We start from the raw sequence: 27,398 nt of genomic DNA, 5'->3' as shown, positions 1-27,398 counted from the left end.
AGTGGATTATTTACTAAACTAATGTTTCAAACTAATAAACTGTAAGATACGTCAATAATGTGAGTTCTTGTTAGTCAAAAGTAAAGGATTATATTCGTTCATATGTTCGCAAAACTTCGCATTAAGCATGTGACACAGCACTCAATGAACACAAGAATGTGTTTAGAAGGTTCGTGTCGTTTGCTCTAGTGCGTCCTCTTCTGGAGAGACATGGACATATCAGTCAAGATATCAGTAATAACCCCTTGTAATTTTTTTTTTTAACTTGCTAACATAACAAATTGCTAAATGGCCATTTAGCAGATCCGGGTCTACTCTACAGAGGTTTTGGGGCAATAAAAACACAGAATAGGTAGGCTAAACTCATCTAATCAGTAGTCTGTGAGCCTCATAGAGCTATTCAGCTTTCAGGAAATATGTAAAAAAAGAAAATAAAAAAGACTGAAAGTCGTAAAGGTTATGATGGTCACACGTTTCATAAACCAATTTATAAAAGTTGTGTTAATTTGTGAAAATTATCATGATGAACAAAACGTGTGAGATCATAAACCTAGGCAAAGTAATTCAAAAGCCAATGAATAGGATAACCGATAATAGGGTGATGCTAACTTCCGGGTTGGAGTACAAAATACGTCATCACTGCAGCACTCCACAAAATATAAGAACCATAAACTTCTGAAAGGAGAGACAAATTTCTGATTTAGGGTCACATTATACTTATTTGAACAAAAGAAAACACACAGTTGAACGATAGAATACAGCATTACAGAAATGCAGTAAGCAGGGTTTAGTTTATCAATGCCTTATTAGCAGCTTTTGCTGACAGAATAATGAAGCGTCACTTTTTTTTTACTAAACATACGAAGTTAATTGTCACAAAGGCTCAGTTTGGAGTCAAAAGTTGCTCTAGCAGCGTTTTGTATTTTGTTTTCAAGTTAAAAACTGTCAAAAATACTATTATCATATATTACACACATTCGCAGATGGGTATAATGACGGTCAAATTTAGATTTAATACGGCAGTTTACCCCAAATAGTGTGACTGTGACCCCTGTGATTAGGGCGTGGTCCACATGAAATGTGCTTTAAAAGGGAGTAACAGGTGAAATTACCTCAGTGCAACAACCTGCCAATATCTCACCAATATAGTTATATTTCATTCATTTGCTGACCTACTATTAATTTACATACAAGCCACATGATGGCGCCAGTTCATTGTTTGCGGTGCCAACAACGGATATGTATGTGATTATAACTTTGAACACTGTGTGTCGCTATAGGAACTATTATGGTTGAAAATGTCCTACAGATCGCCTCACGTTACTCAACCCACAAATCTTAAGTGTGGAGACTGTCAGCCCCTCAAGACCATAATCACTCTTCCTTGGAGTCCAGATGAAATTAAAAATGAATAGTGCTTATCAAAGTTTGACAACAGGCCACTTTTGCACTGAACTCTAGTTTTCTGTGGGCAAAGGTCTTTTTAAAAGAGACTACAGACACCTCAAGAGGACAGTTGTGCTAAATTTAAATACAAGTGACTCACATTTCAAAATTGTTGTGTAGGCCTGTAACAGATAATATGCTAAACACAAAAAAAGTCCACGATGACTCTATCTGGAAAGATTTTTGGCAGATGCACTGTACTTCTACTTTTTTTTATCCACTATTATTTACTTTCTCTTGCATGTGACTGTATGTACTTTTTCTTTCTCTTTAGCTTTTTTCATCAGAAGTATTTAAAGTGACTGTGTTATAATTTCATATCAATAATATATAAACCATAAACAGCTGGGGAGATGGAGTGGAGGGAATCACTTTAACTCTTGTTTAAAAAAAAAAAAGAAAACATTGTATTTTCAGTATATTTCTACGAGATAGGCTATACCTGAAGCTTTAAAGACAGCAAAAAAGTCGGCATTGAGTTATTTAAGAAAAAATACAGAACAACATATTTGCTCACTTTCATAATATGATTTATTTTTGTGTAAAAAGTGAGTACAAAGCAAAAAACAACAACTCTTAAATGAGTTTATGAAACTCATTGATCTGACAGTCTGTAGAAATAGACAATCCCCACAAACATATACAATCCACTCTATATTATAGAGTTCAAATTCTAATCCACGTCTGTATTCCCACTGCCCAAGGCCCTTCCCACCCTATAAAACAAAAACTCCCGTCAAGCATAATATGTACATCATCCCAGTGATCGAGAAGCTCACTGAGACCAAACTGTGACCATGCTGAAATGTGGAAAAGTTTTCAAGAAAAAAGAAGGGGGGGGGGGGGGGGGTATATCCAAGAATGGCTGGGAAGGAAGGGTGTGTGAAGAGATATTAGTTGGTCCAAATAGTCAGGAATGTAGCCAGTACAAAATATACAATGCTTGATTGTTGCCACAAAAAACAGGAATGATTAAGGAAAAAAATTGGAGGGCTTTTCTTTTTTTGTGATCTTCAAAACTCCTCGGCTTTGGTTTGTTCAAGTGTCCAGTGACCAAAGAATAGACAGCTTGAGAGGGGCGCAGATTGCTTTCCCACACTCTGAATAGAGCCTCACTCCTTCACCCGGCTCACCCCTTCACTCTCTTTTCTTCCATAAGTGGAGGAGAAAAGTTTCTATCCCGCACCTGCAGCATAGATGAGAGGGAGAAAAGTTAACTCAGAGCTCTCACACACACACACAGACACACAGACACACACACACACACACACACACACACACACACACACACACACACACACACACACACACACACAGACTGTGGATTCAGGCGGACTGCAGACAGTCTGGCGCCAAAGGGAAAACTTTGGTTTGCTAGAGCTGATAGGGGAATCCAAGCTTGTTTGCTCACTGGCACGATGACCAAAAGAAATTAGGACACCTGACACTGATAGTTGTCTTACAAAATATATTGTCCTTTATAACATTTACAAAAAACATGAGTTTTAACTTATCAATTAACCGACTCTTAACGATTGACTTCCTCTTTAAAATAAAGGTTCCATTTAAAACCAAAAAGGATTTTCCAGTTGAATACCATAGGAGATACTGTTTAGGTTTTAGGCTTTTTATTCTTGTTATTTTGGAAAACCATCAATGAACTTGAGCTTTGAAGAACTCAGAACTACGATGCTGGTCTGAAGAACCTATAATGAAACATTAAGATCTTGTTCAATCTCCAAAGAGTCATTTTGTTGTTCAAAAGGTTTTTGATTTTTCAATAGGTCCTTCAGATCAAGAACGGTTCTAGATTGAATTTTCATTTATTTTTGTTTCCAGTGGAGTGTGGATTACAACCTAACATCATCTGATTCATTTATTAAGTGAAATGATTTAGAATAAAGAAACAAGCGTACCATTGACACTCTGTCCTAATGGCACATAGCTCCATCCTCTTTGGAGAAATTACGGGTCATCTCTGAGTTCTATAGGGGGAAAATACAAGCAAAGTTTATATTTATTCAAATGCACTTTGTACCGGTTAACATAGCTAAGGCATAATAATGGATAGACAATAAATAATGTCGCGCGCACCTTCATTGACATGAACATGTCAGGCGTGTTTTGTGTGTCCGTCTCGTTTTCCAGTGCTATCTGTAAGTCGAAGATGTAATCTATAACATGCTGAAGAATCTCCACCTGGCTCACGGACTTGTTCTGAGGGATGCTGGGCACCAGCTCCTTGAGTTTAGAGTAACAGTCATTCATGTCGGACAGCTCCTCAGTGGGACTCTTGCAACGGTTGATCGCGAGACTCTGCTCCGAGATACAGCACACCGCTTCATAACAGCTTCTGACTGAGCGAACGGGACTGATCGCCTTCATTCTGGATCTGACGTCTGACTTGCTGGTAGAATCCAACTGTAGAGATGTCTGAAGAAGTTCTTCGTCTGGACAGTGAGATGAACTAGCTCTCCAGTTTGTTATTTATCCAATGGTTGACTCCTTTCACGTCTCGCGCTCATTGAACGATGGCAGCACGAGCGGCCAGGCGGCCGCATTTAAAGCACTGCTTCTTGTAGCACCGCCCCCTCCAGAGATAAACAAACCCTCATGCGCCGCTCAGCCAATAGTAAAGGCGTATGAATGTAAAGACTCCGCCCTATGTAAATTGATAACTTGTCATTGGAAGCGTTGGCATGTCAATCAGCAAAATGGTGGAATGAGGAAGAACTGTCAGAATACCAAAGAAATAGGCTATATATTTTCAGTGATGGATTTGAGTTAAGATTTCGGGTCAGTGAACCTAAACGGAGCTGGAGCAGCTGGTACAGTAGATTAAATATGAACTTATTTTTGAGTTCACATATATTTTTTTCCCATAACCTAAAGGCTAGCCTACGTTATTATTATTAGGCTGTTAGCCGATTATTATTCTGCTTATGTGTAAGCTACTGATTCTTTGTAGGTTATGCAAACAGTACTTTGAAATTGAATTTACTTTCAGAATTCAATTTCGTTATATAAATGATAAGAACGTGAATTATGTGCAAATAACCGGCTATAGGCTACTTATTACTTAGCTTATATTTATAGGCTTGTGGAGAGGAAAAAATAGGATGAAAATACTATTATCTTATGACCATTCTGTCAGGCATGATATGGAGAAAATCCATAAATCTCTCTGCTACTCCCGTGACCTGCATGCAGACAAACTGGCGTCGGCAATTAATTCCCATAGGAGACACATGCAATGAGATTAAATATCAATACAAGACACAGTTTAAGGTCCACGCACAACAAAGAAGATAAAAAGATAAAAACTTTAAATGTAGGCTAAGTCAAATCAAACGGGTCCTACCAAAGTCAAAACCTAGCTACAGAAACGAGTTCATTGCACTCTCCCCCACTAAGTAATCGAGTTTGAAAAGTTGATATCGCCCTCGATTATCATGCCAAGAGTGGTAAATATAGCCTAGATCTTGCTCAATAAAACATCTCCTAATATTCTCACGATCACAGAATATTAATAACCAACTCAGGAAACTCTGAAACACACCAATGTGCGCGCGGTTTTAGTGCATTCTAAAAGTGTTACTCGTTATCTATAAATAGATCATAACTATAGCTGTCTCCCATTACTCTTGTTTATATGAAAAGGAAGCTTCGCAAGCTACAATCAAACTATAGCCTGACTCTCGTTCCAGTTTTAACCCAGCGCATTTTTAGTTTACATCAAGATGTGTCCCCTTTTTTCTCACAGTGCTGTTTTTGTGAAGGAATGCGCTGGCGGGCCAGCTGTGTGTCCTGTGCCGCTCCAGCTGTGTTGATCTAACGCGCGAGTCCCAGACAGCCTGGCGCCGGGCTCCCGACGTCATCCATTCACGCGCACCAGCGCGCACCCCATCTGCAAAAGACTAGTCTCGGCCGACGAGCCGCTCTCATTGGTCAGTCCAGCTGTCAATCAAGTTATAAAAACCCGCCCCAAACACTCGCACAAGACTTGCCCGCACAATTTATTTGCGCACACCTGGACTTACATTCAGCGAAGAGTTTGTACGGTGTGCAAAGCTCTTCAGTCTGGCTAGATTAGTTAAACTAATACAAAAAGCAGCTCTGTTTTCTCTGACTGAAATGGTATAATAGTTTTTAAATAAAACATTTTTTTGCTTGAATGGTAGCTACATATTTTGTCATGTTCAAACCAGTTTTAAATGTGAGTAGGCTATATCTTAGTCAAGTGAGACACCATATTTCATTTTTTATAAATGAAAAAAAGGCTTTGAGGAACAGATAGAGCTTCAGTCGTTTAGGTTTTAGCCTAATGTAGGCTAAGTAAGGTCCAATATCAGGTCTAAGGTTGCACTACTTAAATGATTGACAGCAAAGCCAACAACATTACAACATGAAAACATGATCGTGAAAAATTGAGTATGGTGATAAATCGTCGGTCTATTAGTGGTGACTGACCTATTCACACCTTTTATTATAATATGCATGCAACCGGATGGATGCGCTTCTTTGCAGGTTGTGTTATATTTTGCACAGAAGAGGCCCTTATATTTGATGTTGGCCTTGTTGCACGAATGCAACAAATTCAGCCTTTTCCTTTCTTGAGGCCTCTGCAGGTAGGGTTCAACAAATAGCAATAAAGACTGAAAAGAAGAAAAAAAAAGACGTGGGTGTGAGAGCAAGAAGTGGAAGTATGACCCCAGCCCCCCAAACATTTTTTTTAAACAAGCTTGAAAACAGGCCATCATCATATCTGCTGATACTGAGCAACTCCCAGATGTTTGATTGGGAGAAGCCACTGTTTTGTCCTGAGCATTATGTAGTGCGATAATATAGCCTACAGTATGTCTCTGCCTATCACAATATGAAGGACAAGGACAGTGAGTGAACTGCCTTGGGTTTAACATTTTACTGCCTTATTTGTTGATTACAGGCGTATTGTTTTACCCATTTGCATTTCTTTTTTTATTTGACTTATTTTGCACTGCTTTGGCAATACAAATATGCAGTTATGTCATGCCAATAACGCGCATTAAACTGGAATGAATATGCCCCTTATTATGCCCTAATCACGTGATGCACCACATACCTCGTGCACTGACCTGACGTGCCGTTTGATAACTTATCATCACAGTCAGCGGCATTTAGACCAAAATGAAAACTACATTAAGCACTTGTACTGAATGATTCAACAGGACTCATGAGGACGTATTTCATTCTCATTCTGTTTAGTTATGCGTGACTGCGGTGTCTGTGGATCAGGTCCGGTACAATCGGGTCTGTTTTTCAGCGCATGGGAGAATGTGGCGACTGGCGTCAGTGAGTCTGCCCTGCTCCGCGTCCCCGCCCTCTGCTCGCCCCCGCGCCTCTGTGCAGCTGGACGCACACAATCAAGCCATCAACAATCGCCGTGCATAATTAGCGCGACCCTCCACCCTCATCACTCCCAAAGAAAATCTTTCAAGGCGTTTTTTCCCTCTTCGTCGACAAAGCCTCTCTATTTGTCCAATGGCAATAAGGGAAGACGAAAACCGCGAGAATTCTCCACAGAGAAAAAGAGTGGCGACTTCTTTTGCGTGATACCCTGGCCTTTATCGAGTGTATAAAACTGCAGAAGGAATGACATAGGCTATTTAAACAGAACTCCGTCATTGTTGTTACAAAAAAATAAAATTAAGAACAGATTTTGCATGATGTTGTCAAAAACGGAAAAGTTCATCTGGTTAATTTTTTTAATAGAGTTTTTATTTGAGCAATTTCTTATAATATAGCAATAAATTATTACATTTTTATCTATCTATCTATCTATCTATCTATCTATCTATCTATCTATCTATCTATCTATCTATCTATCTATCTATCTATCTATCTATCTATCTATCTATCTATCTATCTATCTATCTATCTATCTATCTATCTATCTATCTATCTATCTATCTATCTCTATCTAAGCGCAGGACCATGATCACCTGATCAGTCTGTAACGTTTTGATCTCTTGAAGGGAGAAAGAATAGTCTCATAGACAATGGACAGTGTTTAAGCCACAAACCCAGTGAAAGAGTACCAGAGTGCTTACAAAATATATAACTATGTTTAATTCCAAGGTTAAGTAGGGCTACACAGTAGGCACTTATCCTGGGGTTAAACGCATGAGTATCACACAGCATATGCACTGACTACAAAAACAGATTGAGACAGGAGTTGGATGTAGATGACAGGAACAAGGGGAAAAAGAGAAGGGATGAAAGAAGGATAAAAGAGGGCAAGACAACGAGACAAAACTCTGGGAGATAAACCGAGGCCAAAAGCCCTCTTGTCCTTTGCAGACAGTTTTACCGTGAGTATCTGCATGTAAATTAGATACACACGTTTCTTTCTGAGTCGATGCTTTGGCATCACAGAGAGTTTTTTGGGTCTGAACCTCAAATTATGTATGCACACACATATATGTACACATTCGCACGTTCATTTGAGATCCATGAACAGATGATGTGAAAGAGTCATTGAGAAACAAACAGCTGATTTCTTGACACATGGTCTCCCTCCTTTTGCTGTTCCAATCCAGGTCACTGCCTCTCCTTCCTCAAGATGCTACACACACACACACACACACACACACACACACACACACACACACACACACACACACACTTACACACGTAGGCACACGCACACACACACACAACTGACCTGATTTCAAGACCCATCGTGGATAGTCAACTAATCAGACATAACCTCTCATCCTCTGAGATGTCAAGAAAGTGGAGATTGTTGCTATAGAGGGCTTTGATTTGTGAAAAAGATCAGTGATGAGGGTGCATATAATATATTTAAAACATGTTTAAAGGAGTTTATCACAAAAAAACTGATCCACTGTCATGTCATTCCAACTCATGCTTTTATTTTTTCATTGGAATTCAAATTAACTTATAATTTTTCAGAATGTCAAACCTATATCTGAATATGCATACATTCGATTGGCTTTAATAGCAGAAGGGGGAATTTTTAAAAATGGTTTGAAAGAAGTTTTAAGCTCACCAAGGCTGCATTTATTTGAATTTGCATTTATTTGTATGTAATATTGTGAAATATTATTACAATTTGTAATTGTTTTCTATTTTAATATATTTTAAAATGTAATTTCTTCCTGTGATGTTAAGCTGAATTTTCAGCATCATTACTCCAGTCGTCACATGATCCTTCAGAAATCATTCTAATATGCTGATTTGGTGCTTATACAATCAAGCCCAGTGTATACATTAATTAATGATGTAAAGGGATAGTTCACCCAAAAAGAAAAATTTTGTCATCATTTACTCACGCTCAAGTTGTTCCAAACCTGCAAGAGTTTCTTTCTTCTGTTTACTAAAAAGAAGATATTTTGAAGAAAGTTGGTAACCAGAGAGTTGACTTCCATATAAATACTATGGAAGTCAATGGCTACCGTCAACCGTGGTTACCAATGTTCTGCAAAATATCTTCTTTTGTGTTCAACAGAATTTAAATATTTGGGTAAAAAAATTTTTTTTTGCTTCAATAGTCCATTGGAACAACCCTTCAATAACACTGACCTTAATATATATACACTCAACTAAAGGATTATTAGGAACACCTGTTCAATTTCTCATTAATGCAATTATCTAATCAACCAATCACATGGCAGTTGCTTCAATGCATTTAGGGGTGTGGTCCTGGTCAAGACAATCTCCTGAACTCCAAACTGAATGTCAGAATGGGAAAGAAAGGTGATTTAAGCAATTTTGAGCGTGGCATGGTTGTTGGTGCCAGAGGGGCCGGTCTGAGTATTTCACAATCTGCTCAGTTACTGGGATTTTCACTCACAACCATTTCTAGGGTTTACAAAGAATGGTGTGAAAAGGGAAAAACATCCAGTATGCGGCAGTCCTGTGGGTGAAAATGCCTTGTTGATGCTAGAGGTCAGAGGAGAATGGGCCGACTGATTCAAGCTGATAGAAGAGCAACTTTGACTGAAATAACCACTTGTTACAACCGAGGTATGCAAAGCATTTATGAAACAACAACACGCACAATCTTGAGGCGGATGGGCTACAACAGCAGAAGACCCCACCGGGTACCACTCATCTCCACTACAAATAGGAAAAAGAGGCTACAATTTGCATGAGCTCACCAAAATTGGACAGTTGAAGACTGGAAAAATGTTGCCTGGTCTGATGAGTCTCGATTTCTGTTGAGACATTCAGATGGTAGAGTCAGAATTTGGCGTAAACAGAATGAGAACATGGATCCATCATGCCTTGTTACCACTGTGCAGGCTGGTGGTGGTGGTGTAATGGTGTGGGGGATGTTTTCTTGGCACACTTTAGGCCCCTTAGTGCCAACTGGGCATCGTTTAAATGCCACGGCCTACCTGAGCATTGTTTCTGACCATGTCCATCCCTTTATGACCACCATGTACCCATCCTCTGATGGCTACTTCCAGCAGGATAATGCACCATGTCACAAAGCTCGAATCATTTCAAACTGGTTTCTTGAACATGACAATGAGTTCACTGTACTAAAATGGCCCCCACAGTCACCAGATCTCAACCCAATAGAGCATCTTTGGGATGTGGTGGAACGGGAGCTTCGTGCCCTGGATGTGCATCCCACAAATCTCCATCAACTGCAAGATGCTATCCTATCAATATGGGCCAACATTTCTAAAGAATGCTTTCAGCACCTTGTTGAATCAATGTCACGTAGAATTAAGGCAGTTCTGAAGGCGAAAGGGGTTCAAACACAGTATTAGTATGGTGTTCCTAATAATCCTTTAGGTGAGTGTATATATATATATATATAATTATATATATATATATATATATATATATATATATATATATATATATATATATATATATTATATATATATATATATATATATATATATATATATATATAGCAAATATGCTAATTTTATCCTTCAAACCACTGATTAAACTCTTTAGATAAAAGAACAGAAGATAAATGATATAATTATTCAAGGTCACTGCATTAATTAGTTAATAATTGTGAGACAACAACAGTAAAGCTCAAGAGGTCATCAGCACTTGATGTGGCTGTGTGTTATAGCTAATGTCAGGGTGACCGAACAAGATTATGGGGGTTGTGGTAAAGCTAAGCTTACGTCGATTCAGCATTCCCTGTCTGAAGTGGAGGTGGTGGTGGGGGGGTGCTTAAGATAGAGAGCTGATGACCTTTGACTCGCGAAGAGGCCATATAGAGAGAAGCACAGAGTAATTAAGATAAGATTCACAGTGAGAAACGACTCCAGTAAACAAACTCTCCCGCAATGTCTCAGTGTGAAACACTTCAAATAAACAAACAATCATTTGCATCATGAGTTTTAGATCGCCCGATTATGGGTGTTTTGGGATGTGATAATGTGTAAATGCGATCATGTGTTTGGGTGTGTGGATTTAGTTTGTGTGATAAAGAGGCATGTTTAATTGCAGGATTGTGTGTGTGTTGTTTGTTCTGTAATAGGTGTTAAATAACCACAGAGATGCTCACCTGTGTCAACGGATTGAGTTAATTATCAGCTTTCAGACGTCTACCAGGTCTGACCATCAGCAATGATTGAGAGAGACAGAGCAGGCAAATGCTGTAATCATGCAGAATTTACATGTGAACATTCAAATATCTGTTGTAAAAAATGTGTAAAATTAGCTTTCTACTGCATTGTGGGGGATTCTTACAGTCATCTGTCATATAAGTGACCAATTTAGAAGGCTCTAGCAACTCAACTCAACAAAAATAGCTCAATTAGCACAGTTGATTTCAATTGATGTCGCTAAGCTAACAGATAATCTTATAAGCATAAAAATATATAGTACACACAGATATTGGTTAAAATGATTAATTTTAATTACACTGAATCTATCAAAATGATAGATACCTTTCCGTACTTAAAGTTTATGTGTAAGATTATAATTCATACTTGTCTTACTTTAAGGCGAGCATTCAATTTTAGTGCAAAAACAAAGTTGTAATGCTGTGTATACCAACAAATAAAAATTGAGTTTATGGCACTTCTCATAATTTCTATGGTATTTACAACTCTGACAGCATGTCAAGGATATCATGTGATTGGTATCTGCCCATTCTGGAAATGCATTTTAGTCATAAGAAGGTATTTTATGCAGAACAGCCTTTGTGTTATAAGACTTTATATACGATGCCTTAATGTTGCCTCTGAGGCTACATAGATTTTAGAACAGAATAAATGTTTAATTGAATTCTGGGGCCTGTAAACATTCTGAAGTCTTAAAGGTGACCAGACCCGAAATAAACTAAAAAACACAGGACAGATAAATGAAATATGTGTAAATTACATCCTAGGCTCATTGGAAAAAATGTGCCTCTACATCTTTTCAAAACTCCAAAAATGTACCTGTGCGTACAGATGAAATGACCATGAAATGACAGTGGCAGTAAAACTTTTCTAAACAAATTGTGATTATAGGTTCAGATTATGAATTTATAAAGACGTATTTTTGCATGGTTCAAGAAAAACACTTTTACCACAGTGCATGATTTGTAAACTAATATATTTTGACCTTTAGGCCTACATCACATAACCAGCTCCATATGAAAGGCTTTTCTGGAACGCTTGGATACTAGTCCCGTGAAATACTTTTAAAAGAGGTCATCGACTTGTAGAAGCAAGCTAAAATTACATGGTTGCTTCAGCAAATGCATTTTCTCAGACTTTATAACACTATCAGTTAGTGTAACACTATTTGTACGTTCTTTACAAACACAATAGAGCTTATCGCTACTCATTAGAGACTACATTCCTGAACTTTCACAATATATAGGCCTACATACAACACCCAATGTGAACCCCCCCCCCCCAAAAAGCAAGGCCAGATTCACATTCATAAAACTGAACCTACTTTTAGTGCCACTCACGGAACATTTCACTGACGCTGAAGTCATGACGTGAAAAGCAACGTATTTTTGCGGAAATGTCGCCACAGGCACATTTTTCCCGCCAAAAAACGGTGGCTGTTGTAGAGACGTGATTAAACAGTTGAATACAGCTAACCGTTAAAGGGCTCTTCAAAATACAACATTTGAGAACGGTCAATTATTTCAGACATTTATGGAGTTTTACACCTGCATATGAAGCAATGAGTGTGTGAGAATGGCCGTTTGCTGCATACTCCATACTTCAGCAGTGCCTGTCCAGCCTCAGGAGTTGGTTAGATGTGAGGGTTTCCGCAATCTCATCTGTGGTCTTTGGGAAGGTGGGTGGTAGACGAAAGATTGTTTAAGGTTAAAGACAGAGAGTAAGACACCCACTTTCACCCCATAAAACACCATCTTATGATTTGTGATTCTTATGCCTCGCTGCAGCTTCTGTATTACCGTAACCTCTAAATGACATCTAACTAACATCTGGAAGAGGTTATCCGTCACCTGGCCCAGGCTTTGTGCAGCAATTTGAGCTGAAGTCATGAGCGGTGCAAGATGTTGTCTCGGAGTCGGGTGCATTGCTCTCGATGGAACCATAGAGAAGCGACAGGGGACCTTAATGCGGCATGTACGCACAATGGCCCAGATATGGTATTTTGTATGTTGTGGTGTTATTGTGTCTCTGTCTCTTATAATGGCCCATAATAAGCACAGAAGCACAGCTGGCGTGTTTTGGAGATGGCACTTCCTGAGGGAGTGTTCCGCCGAGAAATAATAACGGCTTTGATTGGACGGTGGGGAGAGAGTGGCAGTTCCTGCTCTTTTGTTCCATTGTACAGGAGATGGAATGGGAAGAGTGTGAGTGAGTGTGTTGGGAGATTATACACAGCTGTTGGAGATGTCATATTAAAGACACACTTCACACACACACATGCATATTTTTCTACCATTCCTCAGCAAGACAACACCCCCAAACAGTCAAACATTATCACTCATTATCAATCAGACAATATAAGTACGAAAGACAAACACACAGGTCAGGTGTGGGTGTATAATTTTGCATAACTCCAGATGAAGAAGATGCGTTATCATTTATATGTGATCTCTATCAGCCTGTTAATGGCTATGATTACGAAATACATAATTCTAGGAACCGTAAAAGCAGATATAAACATCACAAGACGCCAGAAAAAAGCAAAACTGCAAGAAGCGTTAATGAATGCAGGCTTGAATGGCTTTTAAATAGCACTCTAGCATATTTTACAATCAAACAAATAAATAACACCTTTATTTTTAGGTGACAGCAGCATGTTCTCACTCTCCGTCACACACACAGGCAAACGTATACACTTTTTTTTTTTCTGTTTGAGTGAATTTTCCATTAGAGTCTGCAAAGATCACAGGTTGGGTTGTTTCCTGCCACTGCAAGAGCGCAACCACAGCAGCTAACCAGTATCTGCTCTCACTGCAGCACCCAGGGCATTAATAACACACTCATCCGCACTCACACACACTTCTTTTAACCTCAGCTGCAAGTTCTGTCTCTCTAAGATTTTCCATCTTTGCTTTACAGACGACTGCATTACCCAAAAGTCACACCACACACGCACACTTGCACGCATGCAGGCATATATGTTCCTATACAGGCTTTGTATAAAGTTCTTTGAATCTTCTTTGAACAACTCATAAAGTGTAATTATGTACATAAATGTAAAGTTGAGACAAAAGCATGATGCCCATTCAAAGTAAATTAATTTACCTCCTCCTAACATTGTTTTTCACTTCACTTTTTATCTATGTACAATACAAATTAAACTAAAGGAAATATATAAAATCTTAGATTTTAGACATTTGAGCGTAACGGATTAACAAAAAAGAAAAAAATTTAGGGTGACGACTTAGGCATACGTCACCAGAGAGGTGTCAGTTGTTTTGTTTTGACATTTTGATTAAACATTATTAGGTCGAAACATTTTTAATAAATGAAACATATGCACAGATGAATTGTTATATTGTTATACAACACAATAAGATAGCCTATATAACATGCATTTAAAAAAATAAATCATTGAATTTAAATAAACAGAAAATTAATGGAACACAGCACACGCACAAAAAATAAATAAATCAAATAATCAAGTCAAGTCAAGTCAACTTTATTTATATAGCGCTTTTCACAAAACAGATTGTATCAAAGCAGCTTCACAGTATTAAATAAAATAGTACATCAGTGTTTGTTTCTAGTTTAAAATGTCCATGTTTGGTAATGCTCATCAATAGTATTGTTGATTGATTAATTAAATTAAGTATCCCCAACTGAGCAAGCCAAAGGCAACAGTGGCAAGGAACCGAAAAACTCCATCCGGTGACCTAATGGTGAAAAAAAAACCTTGGGAAAACCCAGGCTCAGTCGGGGGCCAGTTCTCCTCTGGCGTTTATGAACTAGAGACCGGATTTAACTGTAAGATTAAAAATATTATATGAATGCCTGGCTGAAGAGATGCGTCTTTAATCTAGTTTTAAACTGGGAGAGCGAGTCTGAGCAACGAACAGTATCAGGAAGGCTATTCCAGAGTTTTGGAGCTAAATGTGAAAATGATCTCCCTCCCTTGGTTGATCTGGATATCCTAGGTATGACCAAAAGCCTCGAATTTAGTGATCTTAAAGAGCGCAATGGATTATAGGGCGATAGAAGATCCGTTAAATAAACTGGAGCTAAGCCGTTTAGGGCTTTATAAGTCAGTAGCAATACCTTGTAATTAATACGGAACTTTATAGGTAAACTTCTTTCAGTAGTTAATACGGAACTTTATAGGTAAACTTCTTTCAGTAGTTTAGTGGGTATAGGATCTAATAAACATGTTGTTGTTTTAGAGGAAGTGATAAGTTTATTTAACTTTGTTCTATAGTTGTAAAGCACTGTAATTGCTTTAGAACTATCAAGGATGTCCTTTTCATCCTTTTCAATCAAGGATGTCCTTTTCATACAAAGAAAATGCATAGTGATCACTGGCTGCCAAGTTTAATTTTTTTTATTTTTTTTTTACGACATTGCACCAAGTGAGGCCCTGAATTATCACTGCTGCCCCATTGTGCTTGTTCTTGGTAATATGAGTGAACAGCATTTGTTGTAGTAGTACTTCCCAAGATGTGTAAGTGAGAGATAAAAATGAGACTTATAGTGTTAGTTTGACTAAACTGTGAACTACAGCTGTGGCCGTAGGGGTGTCTTATGCTCGCAGTTGTCTATATCGTAGTCTCCTTTTTCCGTTATCTATCTGTTTCTCAAAACATGTGCGGTGCGGGCACATGTGTGTGCTTTTTATATAAGACAATGTTTAGACTTGAGGTCTAAACTAGAAAGTAGAAGTGAGACTAGAAATGAGGTCAAAATGAGATGCTAAGTGTACATGCTATAAGGTATCGACCGGTATAGTTTGTTCCTTTGCAATGACTCAAAGAAAGGTCAAAATTTGTCGTGTTAGGCAAACAGTAACTTCTAAATACCACAAAGATCATCATAATCCCGCAGACCTTCCTTCCTCCATGTCTCACTTCATCTGCTCCCACTGAGGAGATCAGATGATGAATTGGAGACATTTGGTCGTTGTGATCGCCTGCCGTGAAATTGGCCCTTGGGCATGGATGATCGGAAGTCGCAAACGGCAGTTGGTGAGCTGTGAGGTGTTGGATTTCCACGTTTCTTACTGATAAGGAAGGAGTGGGAGGGGAAACCGGACCCAGTCATGAGAACTCAAAAAGTGTCTGTCGCACTGTAAAAGAAAATTCCATGAAATGTACAGTAAAAAGCTGTGGCTGCCAGAAATTTACAGTAGATTGCAGTAGCAACATTTTAGGTTTACAGATTTAACTTAAATTTACCTGATTTAATGGTAATAAACCAATCTAATATCATAGAATAAAAGATCATCACAAGCAGGTTTTCCACAAGCTGAGAAGGTAAATATTAATATATATATTCATTTTAACAACAGGATGTTGCAGCAGAAACAAGCAGAACACCTTTAAGTTTAATAAAAGTTATATCGGATGGATGGACGGACGGACGGACAGACAGACAAATAGATAGATACCTAGATAGTCTATAAAAAAAATGCATCAATACATTTTTAAAACAAACAAACAAATAAATAATAGGCTTCAGGACTGTGCCGACGGTGGTGGATATAGCTTTTGGGTAAAAACCTAAACTGAGTTAAAGTTGTCCTTCACTGAACTAAGCTCAAATTTGAACTAATGTTCTCCTGAAATGTCAATATATCTTAAACAGTCCTTGTGTCCGGGAACTCTCCCTCCCTCTCTCCTCCCGTCAGGTCGTTCATTAGGTCAAGATGAGACCTTATCTTGTTTGTCTGACATGCTACACTGCTTTTTTTGGACGACAAATGAATTAGTGTTTCTGTTAAAAATTGGTAAATCTACTTAAAGCAAACAGCAGGTAAAGCTCGCAAATCTGGTTGTCAGTAACTTACGAAAGTCACTGCCTATAGCAATAAAAGCACTTGACTGACTCTCTCCACTACATAAATGAAAGATTATTTTACACATAGGGCAGTCCCAGGCTAATAGACCAAAGTCCAATTACACAAATGCTAGTTTTGTCTATGTTGATTTCAGTTACGTTAATAGAACATTTGTTTAAAGTTATCTTGTCTTTAAGAAAGTCCTTAAAATGTTAGCACAAAAATTTGATTTATACATCATCATGCATGGAATGTTTTTTTTTCTGAAACATAGTTGGACGTTGTCTAACATTTTTAAACGTCACTACTTGTTTCAGAACGTTCAGAGAAGTAAAGTTCCCTTAATATTTTCTTTGATGGTCACACAACCAAAACAAACCTTTTTTTTTTTTTAAATGTACTTTTGAACAATCAGAAAACATTGAGAAACAACATTTTCATATCTTAATGGGAACGTTATAGCAACATGCCCTTAGAACACATTTTTGTTAGCTGGGTCATAGTCGATCAACTTAATGTAATAAAACCAGTTTAAGTTTAATTTAATAAAATTCAGACAAGAGCCAATTATATATAATGCTATCTTTCCATGCCATTTTACATAGTTTTGCTGTTATATAATTCGTTTACTGTTTAAATTTAGCTGAAAAGCTAAGTAAGCCTATAATAATGGCATCTTCCCATTATGACAACACGCAATGAATCTTTTTGTTGTTGTAGACAAGATAAAAAAAATAAAAAAAAATTAAAAAAATACAACTTAACAGCTTCTCCCATATTTCTACATTTGCAAAATTCTAAAATGCATTCATAAATTATATCCCAATTCATATTTGATGAATACAGTTGCAGAGAGTGATAAAGTGATACAAAAGTCGATTAGCTAAATCACTGTTTACCACTTGAGAGACATTGCGAGCTAACACAAATGTGTCTTGACTGGAAGCATAGCTATTTCCCCATAGTTTACACAGTGGTCTTAATCTTTAACTGGTGGTTCTGTTTTTGTGTAAGCTCATTTTACATGCTAGGTCCGTCACAGGTTTCAGAATATCCTGAGGCCACAGTCGTGTTGTATGTGTGACCTCTTTACCCTACTGGTCAAACCCAACCTCTCACCTTTAACCTGCCATGTGACCTGCTCCTGATGGATTTTTGTAGCTGCTCCTCTGAACTGTGAAATATAAACTAAACAGAAGAGAGGCGACAGGACAACACCATCCTGACACTGCAGTCTGTGAGAGCTATTTGATATGCTATAACTCTACAAGTCACTTCCACTTGGAAACTTGGAGATTGGTGTGTTTGCAATTTTCGACAAATGATTAATCACTTGGGCTTTCTTATTTAACTGATTGTCCATTTGCAAGATAGATTAGTAAAATGGGCTTCTCATTTTCTACAAACCATTTAAATAAACTCAGCCTTTGTTTTTTGAAGCAACCAACCAAGAAATCCCTCAGAATATCTTACTACTGATTGGTTTACACATACATACCACACAAGAAATCATGTTCTCTGCTCTCCACAGCATTCCAAAGAGCTTTTCCAAGATCCAAAGTGCCCCCTACAGGATACTAGTGGATTTCTATTTGCAGTCCAATACATGCAGAAGCTGTCAAACATACACAGATTTCATATTATTCATGTAAACAGATGTATCAACAACCACTTCCGAACATTGCATATTCTTCTTAGGCACATACAGGCTTTATTCATAATTCTAGTGAAACAAAAACATGTCATACACATTACGTTTGAAGATATATGATTAAAGGCACTTCATAAATAATAATTATGTAGGAAAAGCAAAAATAAAAAATTGTGAAAGAGAATCAGACTATCCTTAAAAGCTCAAGGCACTTATTGGGAGATATTCTGAGTCAAGGACACTGAACAGATGCTGAGCGTCTCAGTCAAGGTTGTTGCACTCCTACAGTTTCTCTCCATGCCAACAACAAATCATTTTCCCTGTATGTGCTGCCTATAGCTTCTAACATGGATCTTAAAACAAGAAACCGTTTAAATACCCACCTAGCACACTTGGGAAATGCCTGTAGAGATGTGCACAGCTCAACAAATTCTCTGGTGATGAAATAACGTATTTTCTGTCCTAAAGAGGAACCAAATGGGGGATGTAGCCTTGAGGGAACACTAAATAATACCATCATAATCTCGTTTTGTCTGTCTTTGAAACCAAGGATCTCTATTACACCTGGAGAAAGCTATCAGTTAGCATTCCCATTTATCTAAAAATAGATACACAGCCTTCAATCGCAACTATCCTAAGCTGTGGCATTAAATGCAGCAAACTGGGAAAAACACGAGACCACGATTTTAATAGACCTTCACAAACTAATTATAGAAAATAAAAAATACTTTTTTTGTCAAAATACACGCCAGTACTTGAAAGGCCGTCAATGGAGAAAGATGCTTTTTGCTTTCAGAGCATGTAGTTACTGCATCTACCAGCAGGGGCAAACTGGATCATGCTAACCAGGTAAACTTTGACCCCTTGGAAGAAACTACTAACGAAATAACAAGTTTGCTGTTTTATTGTGTTAACCAAGGTCAAGAGCAACAAAGCAAGTTTGCTGGATGTAAAATTTTTTTTTTTTTTTCATTTTCAAGATGGTGAAATAGATTCTTCAGGTTTATTTTACGATTAACTCAGGCCTTGGCAACTGATATCGAATTGAGCAGATGCACATATGAAACACACACACAGTTTGTGACAGTGCAGGACCTCATTCCCCTCCTCCTGCTCCCCCCTAGTAGGAGACCCACAGCTGCGCAAGCCAGGTGCTATCTATTCCAACACACTCACACACACACACACTCACACACTTCCACCCGCCAACGAACCCAGCAGGAAATGTCTAATACCAGTTTTAGAATGATGCCACTATATGCCAGCAGGAGAGGGTGCTGCACTCACTCACGTTCCCTTGTGGGTACCAGCGCCTGGAGACCTTCAGTGGAAGGTCTGATATGAACATCTTGAACACAGAAATGTTGATGTAATTTGCAGTAAAGATGCACTAAATATTTAAAAGTGGGGGTGACCCATATTGATCAATCACTGATCGTCTATGCTGGTTGTGGCCCTAATGTTCAGGGAATTTTTTACTTTTCATTTTTTTCTGGGGTGTTAAATCTCATACTATTCCGGCTGACCATTTGTATTAAATTAATGAGCTCATATTTTACCTGACACACTATGGACATATATGGTGATGTTCACATTTAGAACAGTTATATTTTAAGTAGTAAGCAGTTTAACCAGTGAACTTTGTCATTTTTACATGCCAGATTTTAACATATAAACGCACATCTAAACAGTGTCTTTCACTTTCACAAACAGATATCACATTTGGTTACATGTCAGGGTCTATATCTTTTAGCGTCATACCAAAAAAAAGTAAGGCCTTTACCTATGATTACATGTTAGCATCATATGGCTTAAGATTGCAACTTTCTCCACAATAGGCCTATTTTCTTAAACTAAACTCTAAATGTGATGGGGTTATTTTATGATAAGGTATGTGGAACTGTGTGTTATTTTAATATAATTATTATTGTAAATTAGTTTTTAATATGTTCAAATTTTTGCCTTGGCAACTAGGTAAAATGATTTTTTATTCTTTTTTTTATTTATTTATTTCAAGTAATGAAACTTGTTTCATGCTTTTAGTAATAGTTAACTATAATAACTCATGTGAAATAGGTATTTTTATGTAAAGTGTCAACCTCTTTCATCTTTAACAGCTCATCTACCTCCTGTTCTCTCTCCCACAGGTGAGACCCAGGCCAGAGAGTACACCAAAAAAGTACATCAGCTATTTCTGTCTGTGGCTTACCACACTATTGACGCTGTACCGCTCATACTTACTCACTCATCACGTAGGAGTTAAGAAAGCAGACATAAGCATGCACAAACACACAACAGCAACACATAGGAAAGGTTTGACGTTCATAACTGAACCGCAAGCAAAAAACTTTGCTGATGTGTGCTGGTGTCATATCTGCTCAAGACTTTTCAAGCTAAGGTTACAGGTGTAGGCTACAACACGAGTCAATCGGACATGATGGATCACATGGTCGGAAGAGTCGTTGCCCAGGAAATTATGTTTCGTCGGAATGGAAACTTTAGTGCGGCCCACCACAACAGAGACACCCTGCGAGTATGTGTAAACAGCATGATGCCTTCTCAAAACCTCACATTGAGTGCGGTCACACACTCACCTCTAAGTTTTCCATCCACAAGATGTCAGACCAGTATTTTGTCACCGGATGTTTTTCAAGGTCAGGGCTTGAAAAAAAATTATTCCTTGCCTCTGATCTGTCTCTCTTTCCATCATCTCGCTGTGCACCTGCAGACCTGGAGCCTGTCCAGCAGAGCCGTGTGGCCTTCTGGGTACTGCAATTAGCGATTGTGGTTTTAATGTTGCCTTTTTTCGATTTTAGTCAGCTTTAGGGTTTGATGAATGTATTAAGAGGCTTCATTCATAATGATCTGGTATTGTGATTGATGTAGTTTCTACTTTTAAAAAATGGTTAAAATATATGAGATAATGTTTAAAGGTGAACCCAGAATCAGGGTTTTATGACTGCCATGTTAACCGGTGCACCAGCCTGAATTTGAAGTAGCATAATAGCATCTTAATACGTATATAGTGACACCTAGTGGTATGGATGTATATGTAAGTCCTTACACAGTGTCATCGCAATACTCTATTTAAAGTCAGCTATGATTCATTTATTTGGTGAGCAAAAGTGTCATTAGTCATGTGATCTCAACATTGTGGCCTACATGAGATGGCACGATCAATGTAAAATATAACAGCTTTTATTAAGCTACTAAATGTCTTTATTTCATATAAATGTAAATTATTAACAACATATTTTAGAAAGAAATTTCTCAATAATATTATTATTCTTTGTAAAAGTAAATAATTACTGAATGCACCTTTAAATTCCTATACTGTAAGAAAATTGTTCTGATGACATGAACACAATTTCTTTTTAGTAAAATGGCCTTTAAGGGACAAACACTTACTCCGCTTTCACAGACAAGGCTTAAGACCCAGACTAAAATGCATGTTTGAGCTGTTTTAACTGAAAGCAACTTGGACTAGTATATCTTAAAATGTCAGTGCCATTGTTTTGTCTCAAGATGCACATCAGTAATGTTTTCTTTCAAGGCAATTTATAAAAGATACTTAAATGCCCTAATTGAACTAAGGCCTAATCCTGGCTTAGACTAAGGCCTGTCTGTGAAACCGTGCCTTAGACTTTTGTTAAAGACTAAATTTAAAAATGTACACTTACTAGCTCTTTGTTGAACACACACACGCGCACTCAAGCAGGGAGAGTGGGTGTCTGGGAGCAGCTGCATGGGAGAGATGTCGAATGTGGTTTCCTCCCAAAGAACCGATCCTCCCTGCCTCTTATCAGTCAAACAGAGAGGTGATCATTCTGTAAAAGTAACCAGGTTAGTAACATTCATCAGTGAGATCTCTGCCTGAGAAATAAACACAGCTGAGCTTCCATAGGAGAGCTCCTAAAGAAATAGAGAGAGAGAGAGAGAGAGAGAGAGAGAGAGAGAGAGAGAGAGAGAGAGAGAGAGAGAGAGAGAGAGAGAGAGAGAGAGAGAGAGAGAGAGAGAGAGAGAGAGAGAGAGAGAGAGAGAGAGAGAGAGAGAGAGAGAGAGAGAGAGAGAGAGAGAGAGAGAGATCATTTATCATTATATATCACATTATCCTCCAGTTTCACAGACAAGGTTTAAGCCCAGACTAAAATGCATGTTTGAGCTGTTTCAGCTGAAAGCAACTTGCACTGACATATCTTAAAATATGTAAGTGCCATTGTTTTGTCTCAAGATACACACCAGTTATTTTTTTGTTTTTCTAAGGCATGTTTATGAAAGCTACTTAAATGTCCTAATTGAACTAAGGCTTAATCTAAGCCCTGTGTGTGAAACCGGGCCTATATATTATATCAGCAAAAACACGAGAACCAGACAAGTCCTCTGCACAGACCTTTTGGCCAGCTTCAACTCCTCCTACCTTCAAATTCTGGTGTGATGTATCCAATCTTCAAGCAGGAGGACTGGATGAAATGTTCTGAAAGATAAATCCACAATCTGACTTGTGATGCAGTTAAACCATGTAAATAAGCACCATGTTCGTTCATCTGATTTCTCCCAAGTATTTTTATTTTCTCCATTTCTGTCACCTGATTGAGTTTGGGCTCCTTGCCACTGTCGCCTCTGGCTTGCTTGGGGACACTTAAAATTCAGCAAATTATTGATTTTACTGCACTGACATAATTGGATGAGAACTGAACTGAGCTGGACGATGACATCACCTTGACATAATTTTACGTGAAATATAATTAACATTCAGTTCAGATATATATATATATATATATATATATATATATATATATATATATATATATATATATATATATATATATATATATATATATCTTTCATTCAAACCATATATGACTGCTGTTGTAATAGAAATTGCAACGGTTGTGTAAGGGTCATGGCTGGGTTTTCCCTGCAAGCATCAGATGACACAATAAGGAAGGTCCCTCATCAGGCTCATTCATTTCCAAATACTCATCATTCACAAATTTCTACGCATCCCCAGCAAATGTTGGTTTTTAAATATTTTGACTAATCTGATAATGCTTTGAGCATGCCTTCTGACTTAAAAGAGTGTAGAACTGGTAGCTTGTTTATCATATTTTACTATGTAAAATATGTTATAAATAAATAAATTCCCAGCAAATAATAGCAGAAAAAACTCCACATATTCCATTGCCTAGTTCTTCAGTGACCTATCAAGTGTATTACAGATGAAACCATAGATGCTTGCGATTCTTTGCATGTAATTGCTAGTGTGTGTGTGTGTATGTTTTAATTGAGTACATACAGAATGAAGATGAGGCACTTAAAAATAAGCCTCTAATGTTTAATCTTAATTTTTATAGTTTTAACATTTCAAGTTGTATAAATTAACATTATTAATGTACAATAAATGAACATGAATTAACAACAAACTAAAGTCTATTTGTAAACTAACATTATAAGTACTGTAAAATTTAGTTAGTTTATGATAAAGGCATAATGTTAACAAATTGAACCTTTTGGTAAAGTGTTAACAATGACTGATTGTCTCTGTCAGAAATGAAATTGCTATTATTGTAGTGTGTGAGAACTAGATATAGAGATTAAGTCAGTATGTGACACTGTTGCATGATTGTGGGTTTAATGAAAATAATCATTTGGGGACTAATATTTGGAAAAACAATGATTCATGGATAAAGATTAGCATTTAGGGATGGGTTAATCTAAAGTAATTATAGTTAGGTTTACGTAAAAAAAACCCTACATGCTCATTAACTCTGTGTGTGTTTGTGAGTGTGTGTGTGTGTGTGTGTGCATAGAGGTGGCACGGTGCAGAGCAAAAGCAAATGGAAATGAGTCACTGCGGGGCAAAGCAAGATGCTGTTTTGGAGAAATACACTTTCTGCACCCGTCCTCAACCTGTCCTTCGCACAGAAACCCACACACCCATACATGTACACTTACAGATACAAACACATTTGTCTGTCCCACGCAGTTGAAAGCTACAGTGATGTTCGCCCACGCAGTATTGCATTCTGCGCTCTGCGGCCTGCTGCAGTGAGTGTGTGTGCAGTGAAAGAGCCCTGTTTAACCGCAGTAAAAACAACATCACTTCTTTGTGCTGATATTAACATCTTGATACCTTTTACAGGGCTAGAGCAGATCGCACAACAACAGGATGCCCAGGTTTGAGATCTGCTGAAAAACAATCTGCTTTTCAGCTCGAACACAACACAAAAACGACACCTATACAGATCGGCACATACCTGAACATTCACAGGGTTTCATATAAGCCCCACCCACAGGAAAGACAAATCACTAATGAGATCTATCGCAAGTGTTTTTCCTAGTAACAATGAGATAGGCAGAGCAAATTACTTACATTTCTTGCTTTTTCTCCTGAGAAGACGACATCAATCTCACATTTGTCTCTTCTGGAAATTAGAAAAGATCAATAAGAAACTCAATTAGGATCACAAGTTAAAATATGTTCAAAATAAGGTTAATAAAGATGTATTGAACAACAGCAGGGTGGTGCTATTCAGAACAAGAATGGCTTTTATTTTAATGTAAGAAAGCAGAATTACAATGAATTGAAATTAATATAACTGTAATTTCTAACTAAAGTCTGACAAGACAAACCTTGACAACAGCTTTGAAGGTTTAGGCCTATAGGGCTTTCACCATATTGATAAATGAACTTCCTCTTCCTGTCCAGTTCAACTTCCTGTCAGGTGTGGCCAATTGAATTCAAATGGGGTTATGCGCAACAAACTTCTGTATTTTGTAAAAAAAGAAAAAGAAAAAAGGGTCACTTCACTTCTGATACAGGTCTATTAAATGTGCTTTGTTAAATATTGAGCCATTTTACTCAAGATACCTTCAAAGGAGCGAGCACAGATGAGCATAAACAATGTCCATCGCATATGCAGATTGATTCCTAAAAAGTTTTCCTTAAAAGTACATATTGTACTGCCGATAACGTTAAGACTTTCTCTGACAAGCGGATGCAATGAGATCTGTTTTCCTGTTTGTTTGTTCATGTGACGTTCAGCTTAAAGCCTATTCACACTCGCGAATTGAAAGGGAGCCACTCATGAAAGAAATACAATAGGCCTACACTTCTATTAAAGGGACATTTTCATTTTGGAAGAAACATCTAAGACAAAGTTCATACTCAAGTGAAAGTGAATGAGCGTTTTAACTTCTGATTGAACATCTTTCTCTGGAAGGATCTGACAGTTTGAACATGTAGGCTTTACATGAATCAGTCATCAGAACAGTGGATGGGGTTTCTGCCAAAGGATATTACACCATCACTGAATAAACATGTTGAATTCATTTTTGTTTTCAGTTTTCAGCAATAAAACTTTCAGTGGTTCTCAACCTTTTTGACTCCAAGGCCCCCCCATTGTCCACAAAAATATTCAAAGGCCCCAATACTTTTCCAAGTATTTAAAAAAATGTCCTCACAATTTATACCTGATAAAAATTGTAATTTTATCAGGTATTTTATTTTACATGACAAGATACATTATTAAGATTTGATTAATTTACATGACTTTTCCAAGTCTAGAACTCACACTTTATAATAATTCTTTAAAGAAAAAACATGATGAAGAGGTGACTTATTTTAGCTCATTTAATTCTTGTTTTTCTGTATTTTAAAGTCATCTTGAAGCCCTCTGGTTGAGAATCATGGGTCTAAGCAGTTAAAAAATTCTCTTGTGAAAAAAAAAAGAGCGTTACTGCAACTCAGGAAAGAAGATAAAGGTTAAACTCTGCTCCTTTCAGAAGTCAGCTGAAAAGTCCAGAACTGAGTTTGATCTAAGATCTGAAGAGTTTGCTGATGTTCTAATGAGATTAAGTTTGTCGACGTGAACCAGAAAACACTGATATCTATCACTCTCACATTTCTTCTTCCTGTTTCCTCATCAGTTGATGGGTTGATAGCAGTGGACGAAGCGTTTCATTGACCCAAATGAGCTACAAAAAGCTTTCTATGTGCTTGCATGTGGCCTTTCTCAGGATACCCAGGGGTCTGATGGGGATGTGAACTATAGACTCAAAGGTGCGTCTGTGCGTAAGCGAGCGGGCGTCTGTGCGTGAGGGTCAAAGTAGGCTATAATTGTGTGTTCGCAGCTGTATGCGAGTGTGTGAGAAACGGCCACAGCTGAGAAACCTTCTAATGGAGCAATCACGCCTGGTCGCGAGAGCGCGTATGTGTGTGTGTTGAGGGCACACTGCTGTCTCTGTGCTGCCCAGTAAGCTTCACTGTTCTCCGGGCAGCACATCTGCGAGATGTGGGCGGTGTGGAGCACCGGTGTCTCTCCCTCTCTCACATTCTCTCTGCCTTTATTTTTTTTCTTCTGTTCTACACATCTTCCCTTATAGGGATTTCTGACCTTTGCCCCTGTAGTAACAGCACCACCCACCCTCTCTCTCTCACACACACACACACACACACACACACACACACACACACACACACACACACACACACTCACTCTCTAGGGGTGGGAGGGGAATATCAAAGTGTGTCATCGTGTCCGGTCGCAAAACACACGTGCATGTGACTGGCTGGTGGCCTCATCACTGAGTGACTCTCCACTGCACCTGTGTGTGTGAGAGAGAGACCCAAGACAGGAAACACAGAAATAACTGCCGAGTGTCTTCATCCTGTGCTGAAGTGTGTGTGTAAGTGAGAGGGAGGAGTCAGACACTTGCACCTGGACAGTTTGGCTCTGTCACACTCACTGCCTTCATACTGTTGCACAAAGTCACCAATATGATCAGAGACAGAGGGAGGAATAATACAGACACAGAGAAGAGAAACAGTAGCTGATCTTTTGTAAGCAAGGTCCAAAATTAACCT

General features: G+C 38.1%; 1 protein-coding gene across 1 annotated transcript; it reads right to left on the bottom strand.

Moving 5' to 3' along the window:
• Positions 1-1,957: 1,957 nt before the first annotated feature.
• Positions 1,958-5,332, bottom strand: id3 (inhibitor of DNA binding 3). Its single transcript, XM_081394221.1, has 3 exons — positions 3,541-5,332; positions 3,363-3,431; positions 1,958-2,632 (listed from the first exon to the last, which is right to left on the bottom strand). The coding sequence occupies exons 1-2, from the start codon at positions 3,829-3,831 to the stop codon at positions 3,378-3,380; spliced, it is 345 nt and encodes a 114-aa protein (XP_081250347.1). The 5' UTR covers positions 3,832-5,332; the 3' UTR covers positions 1,958-2,632; positions 3,363-3,377.
• Between the last annotated feature and the right edge of the window lie 22,066 nt (positions 5,333-27,398).

Source organism: Scardinius erythrophthalmus (assembly GCF_964197995.2).
Source record: "Scardinius erythrophthalmus genome assembly, chromosome: 19".
Lineage (NCBI taxonomy): Eukaryota > Metazoa > Chordata > Actinopteri > Cypriniformes > Leuciscidae > Scardinius > Scardinius erythrophthalmus.
This window is presented reverse-complemented; position numbering and strand designations above follow the sequence as displayed.